The 6102-nt window shown below is 37.5% G+C and overlaps 1 protein-coding gene across 2 annotated transcripts; it reads left to right on the top strand.

Moving 5' to 3' along the window:
- The first annotated feature begins 475 nt into the window (after nucleotides 1–475).
- LOC107786102 (pentatricopeptide repeat-containing protein At2g22410, mitochondrial-like) lies at nucleotides 476–4283 on the top strand. 2 transcript variants are annotated; one of them, XM_016607539.2, is made up of 2 exons: nucleotides 476–2963; nucleotides 3716–4283. In XM_016607539.2, exon 1 carries the CDS (start codon nucleotides 586–588, stop codon nucleotides 2575–2577), a length of 1992 nt encoding a protein of 663 aa, XP_016463025.1. In that variant the 5' UTR covers nucleotides 476–585; the 3' UTR covers nucleotides 2578–2963; nucleotides 3716–4283. The 2 variants fall into 2 exon arrangements, with proteins under 2 accessions (XP_016463025.1, XP_016463024.1); XM_016607538.2 differs by having other exon boundaries at nucleotides 476–2975.
- Nucleotides 4284–6102: the final 1819 nt, after the last annotated feature.

Raw genomic sequence — 6102 nt, 5'->3', positions numbered from 1 at the left:
TAACCAAAATTTTACCAAAATAACCTACCTAACCCCTTGAACCAAACGGCCTCTAAGCGTACATTAAGGCAAATAATTCATGTATATAAATATGTATTGATTATTACAACGTTTGGTTACCACTTCAATCTCAATATTGTGAATATCAATACATTATTATTTATGAATTTCTGTACTCCCTCTGTCTCGAATTATCATTTTAGAAATTCAAGATTAAATTAATTATTTTTTTCTATTTTACTCTTAATATTAATTGTTTTGAAAACTATAAATACCTCAATTATGAGTAAATATTAAATAAAGAAAGATTATATCTTATAACATAAATAAGGATGAAATAGTCAAAATTTTTTCATATTTAATATTTTTCGGAGTGACGTGCAAAAGAGAAATATGACATAATTTGAGATAGAGGGAGTATTATTTTATAGTGAGTCCAATGTGATACTATAACAAATACTACAAGAATTAGCATTATAGTGTGATAAAATGCTGTGAGAATAAGCCCGAAATAGTCCCTTAAGTCCTTCAACAAAAGAACTGTTGCAGAATCAATGAACAACACTCACCTCTTTCCTTCTTCTTATGAAATTCCCACACTTTCCATTCATAAAAAAAATCCAATCTTTCCCTCACTTTCACAAGCTATTATTTTCCTCACAACCAAAATGGAACTCAAACCAAAACCCAAATCTTGTAATCACCCACCCAACTCTTATCCTCATAGAATCTTGCAAGTCAATATCACAACTAAAGCAAATTCAAGCCAAAATGATACACACTGGCATAATTTCTCACATTTTTCCAATCAGTAGACTAATATCCTTTTGTGCTTTGGATGTTAATGGTGATATACACTATGCAAATTCTTTGTTTTCTGAAATTAATGAACCCAATGTGTATATTTGGAATACTATGATTAGGGGTTATGTTAAAAATCAGCTCTTTGAAAAGGGTTTTTGGGTTTTTAGGAGAATGGTAAGGGAAAATGTTGAAATGGATAAAAGAAGTTATGTTTTTGTGTTGAAAGGGTGTAGGGTTTTGGAGGGGGTGGGGGGTTCAGTGCAGTGTAGGATTTGGAAAGTTGGATTCTTGAATGATTTGATTGTGAGGAATGGTTTGATTCATTTTTATGGAGAGAGCGGGAAAGTTGTCGATGCCCGGAAGGTGTTTGATGAAAGTCCTGTGAGGGATGTGGTTACCTGGACTAGCTTGATTGATGGGTATGTGAAGAGGAATATGGTTGATGAGGCGTTGGGGTTGTTTGAGTTGATGTGTTCAAATGGTGTTGAGTTTAATGATGTTACGTTGATAACGGTGTTTTCTGCGTGTTCGTTGAAGGGGGATTTGAGTTTGGGGAAATCGATTCATGAACTCGTGGAGAAAAGGGGTGTGAAATGCAGTCTTAATTTGATGAATGCCGTATTGGATATGTATGTGAAGTGTGGTTGTTTGCCTATGGCTAAAGAGATTTTCGATAAGATGGAAATAAAGGATGTCTTTTCGTGGACAAGTATGATCCACGGCTATGCCAAAAATGGGGAGGTAGACATGGCAAAAAAGTGTTTTAGTGATATGTCTGAGAGAAATATAGTTTCTTGGACTGCGATGATTGCGTGCTACTCGCAAAATAATAGACCTTGGGAGGCCCTTGAACTCTTTCATGAAATGGAGAAACAAGGTTTGGTTCCCATAGAGAGCACTTTGGTTTCTGTGCTCTCTGCTTGTGCTCAATCTGGTTCTTTGGATTTTGCTCGACGAATTCATGATTACTATATTAAGCAAAAACGGGTTAAATACAGCGTGATCTTGGCAAACACATTAATAGACATGTACGGCAAATGTGGAAGCATGGATGTTGCTCGAGAGCTCTTTCACGAAATGCCAGAAAGAGATTTGGTCTCTTGGAATTCAGTAATCGTAGGATGTGCTTCTCATGGGCTCACCGAGAAGGCCCTCGCTCTTTTTGAACAAATGAAATGTACGGGATTCAAGCCCGATAGCATCACATTTGTGGGTGTTTTATCGGCATGTGCTCATGGTGGATTGGTCAATCAAGGCTGGGAATACTTTAGGAGCATGGAATTAAATGGATTGTTGGCCGAGGTGATACACTACGCTTGCATGGTTGATTTACTTAGTAGATCTGGGCATCTGAAAGAAGCTTATAATTTTATAAAACAAATGCCAATGGAACCTGATAAAGCTGTTTGGGGTGCTCTTCTTAATGGTTGTCGGATGCACGGAGATGTTGAGCTGGCCAAGGTCGCCGCTGAGAAACTTATAGAATTAGATCCTCAAGATAGTGGTATTTATGTGCTTCTGGCAAGTCTGTGCGCTAATGAGAGGAAATGGGCTGATGTTAGAATGGTTAGAACTTTGATGCGAGCTAAAGGCGTCAAGAAGAGTCCAGGATATAGTTTGATAGAGGTCGATGGTACTTTTTACGAATTTGTGGTTGCTGATGACTCGCACCCCCAATCTCAGGCAATATATAAAATGCTCGATGAGATTATGCTCCTCTCTAAATTGGAAGAGTATGGTTCTGATGCGGAACCTGCTGATGAATTCTCTTGAGAACAACCATAACCAATGCACTGTGATCCGAACACTAAGTTTGAAATCCTCTGGTCAGTAACTTGTGAGTTATCCATTTAACAACGAAGCTGGTAAATACTAAGACATTTCACAGAGCTGGCCTATGGAGATTGCTGCTAGTTTAAAGGAGGAATCGTCCTAAGTTGAGTCGTTGGAAGGAATCAGAACATGGAAAGACAATATTTCTGCTGTCTACACGAAGATAAAACACATGTTTCAGTGCACCAAAGGAGTGGTAGAAAGCTTAAGTTTGGATTCACTTCTGTGCCTAGTTAGTCTTATTTGTCTTAAATCTTCAAACTCAAAACACAACTATGACACAACAAGAAGGGAGGCCAAGATACAACCACATACTACAACGAGAGGTTGACATTGTGGTACTTCTTTGCTCCTTTTTCATAATTATATTCATGGTTTTAGAAGGCATTCCTAATAATGACAGATGGAAAGGGAATCCCAAACCGGCTTGTGGTATCAAATAAATGCCACATCTTGATGAATACATGATGAGATACAACTATTACATACTGAACATAGCTTGCGAAGCTATCCACGAAGCTTTGCAGTGTCCCAAGTTGAATTCCTAAAGGGACCTTAGCTGCAGCTACGGAAAAGGGCAGCCCGGTGCACTAAGCTCCCGCTATGCGCGGGGTCCGGGGAAGGGCCGGACCACAAGGGTCTATCATACGCAGCCTTACCTTGCATTTCTGCAAGAGGCTATTTCCACGGCTCGAACCCGTGACCTTCTGGTCACGTGGCAGCAACTTTACCAGTTATGCTAAAGCTCCCCTTCCTCAGCTTCAGCTACAATTGTCTAAAATCTTACACTAAATATTCTAGTTATCTTACATGTTATAACCAACTTTAATTTTCTCCCTACCCTATCTATAAGACAATCTCTAGGTACATTCTTTAGTCGTGGATTTTGTGAAGCTTTCTGATGGTCGAAGCAAGTTGGAGTCGACTATCTGAATCTTCACTGTCTATGTTGTTCTATTTAAGCTTGTCTGTTAATGTTTAGTTAACATAATACCCTTTGATGACTCCTCCTCTTTTGAGGGACTCATACTTTGGATTATATTCATGAATAACCCACTCTTCATCCTTGGGATTGTAGAGATATGTGAACTCCTCATCAAACCTCCATTCACAAGGTGTTGAATGACTAATGCATTCGTAGTCGGATCGAAAGGCGACGAAAGTTCCCATGTTTGTGGAGCAATTGTACATGGTGGAAGAAGGGAAGAATTTCCTGATTTCGACACTGATGTTGAAACTTCCCATTTTATTCAGATGCCTAACTTCACCATCGTCGTCGAAGGAGAAGCATCGGATGCTTAGGTAATTTGTGTGGTTATTGGTTACGACAACAGTCTTTGTGTCTGGAAATCCTGCTGCTACAGTTGAGACATCGATCGCGAAGAACAACAACATTGTCATGATTGTTGTTGTTGAGGTGATAGTGGCTATAAATGTTGCTCCTTTCATGGTATATATATTCCTCCTGAAATATCAAAATGTAAAAGAAGAATATTTTAGGAGAAATATTTATGAATCCTAAAAATGGAGAGAGAAAGAGAGATGTTTTTAAATCTGTTTTGTTGAATGATTAAACCTTTCCATTACTGCTGCATATATATATATAAAAGAAAAAAAAAAGTAAGAGGGATAGAGTTCTTGTAGGAGATCCTAAATCTTTTACTATTTTGAAGCTTTTACTATTTTTGAGCCTTCGAAAGAATAAAAGAAAGAATATCTCAATTTAGAATCTTAAATTCAAAACTTATGATTCCTCTCTTTTGTCGCATCACCAAATATACCGCCATAATCCTAGCGATTTATAGAAAGTATTCAGAAGCGGATATATAATTTGACGTTTATGAGTTTTTATACGGATTTCAAGTTTATACTACAATAATAATTGGTTTCACAATCAAATATTTATAAATATTTAGTTTATTTCTTAATATATACATAGAGCACAAATTATTGAATTCACGCGAGTCCGTAACTAACACTGTGGATCCACCACTGCCGCTGGGGGTGTTAGTCAAGGAAGTATCAGGAATGCCTATAAAAACAAAAAAATTTACCCGCTTCTACCCATAAAGAATTCCTACTCACAAACTATTTACATTATATACCTATTATAGTTGAAAAAAGATCAAATCAGCACCAATTTCAAAGGAACCTAATAAAACCTTACCATATTTTATATAGGCACAACAAAAAAATTTAAATTGGAGACTAAGTGTTAGAAGAGATCTTTAGCTTGAAATTTTCGACCGAATCTACCTTTTTTTTTTTTTTTTTTTTTGCAAGAATAAATACTCTATTTTATTTCCTGAACTTGAAGGGAGAGACAATGCTAAGGGGGGCTTAGACCTTACCCTCTAGAATATGTGAAGTAAGTGAGTTATCCTAATATTTGTCATATATCTATCCATAACTATAAAGAAAAAAGGGGCAGGCCATCTGCCATTGTCGAGTGTTGATAAGTATGGATTTTGACTATTTATTAGCGCCTTTTTGCTTTTGTTTTAGTCTAAAATTGAATCGTGTTCCCAAAACTAATGAAAAGTGTAAAATTGCAGGAATGTTAGAAGTTGGACTCCCGAGATGAAATCCGACTAAAAGGAGTAGTCCGAGCTCAAGGCAACAAAAGGGTACAAAAGCATACAAAGTGCGGCCGCAGAAAGAATTTTGCGGCCGCATAAGAAATTGCGGTCCGCAAACAATAAAGGAAGTCCCAACAGACTTTCTAGCAAACTGTGGACCACACATGAATTGTGTGGCCGCAAACAAATACCTTGAGATCAACTTCAGAGGGTGTGCAAATTTTCAAGTTCCAAGTCCCTTAGAATTGCGGACCGCAAAAGAATTGTGCGGCCGCAGGAGAAGTGCCTTGCGGCCGCAGACATAAAGTGCGGACCGCAGAAGACTAGGTTGCGGCCGCAGTTCAAATCTACGGACCACAGAAATGTTGTCTCGCGGCCGCAATTCAGAATTGTGCGGCCGCAGAATCCCAGCTCCTGCAAGATGAAAATTTGTGTGGATCGCACATGAAATTGTGCGGCTGCAGAACCTCCCGAAGGGCATTTTTGTCCGAAATTTTTAGCCTTGTATAAATAGCGAGTTTCATAAAATTAGGTCAACTTTCGACATCAACAAGTCATGTAGCCATTTTTCTTTGCCTCTTTTGGAAGTTTTCTATATTTTAGAGTATTTTACTATAAAATTTATCATTGTAACTTTACAATATGAGTTTAATTAGTATTTCTTCTTCTATTTCTTCAATTTCAAGCATGAGTAGCTAGATTTTTACTAGGGTTATGACCCAACCGTAGTGTGTAAGCCTTATGGGTTTCTAATTTAGTGTTTGTTTATGATTGAGTGTTTATTATTTATCCTTATTTATGCTTTAATTTATGAAATTAATGGTTACAAATATTAGTTCATGCCTATTTGACTTAGTATCTACTTGAGAAAGAGAGACTTAGTCCA

This window comes from Nicotiana tabacum, chromosome 15, assembly GCF_000715075.1.
Source record: "Nicotiana tabacum cultivar K326 chromosome 15, ASM71507v2, whole genome shotgun sequence".
Lineage (NCBI taxonomy): Eukaryota > Viridiplantae > Streptophyta > Magnoliopsida > Solanales > Solanaceae > Nicotiana > Nicotiana tabacum.
The sequence above is the reverse complement of the archived record's forward strand: the minus strand, read 5'-3'. Positions and strand labels throughout refer to the sequence as shown.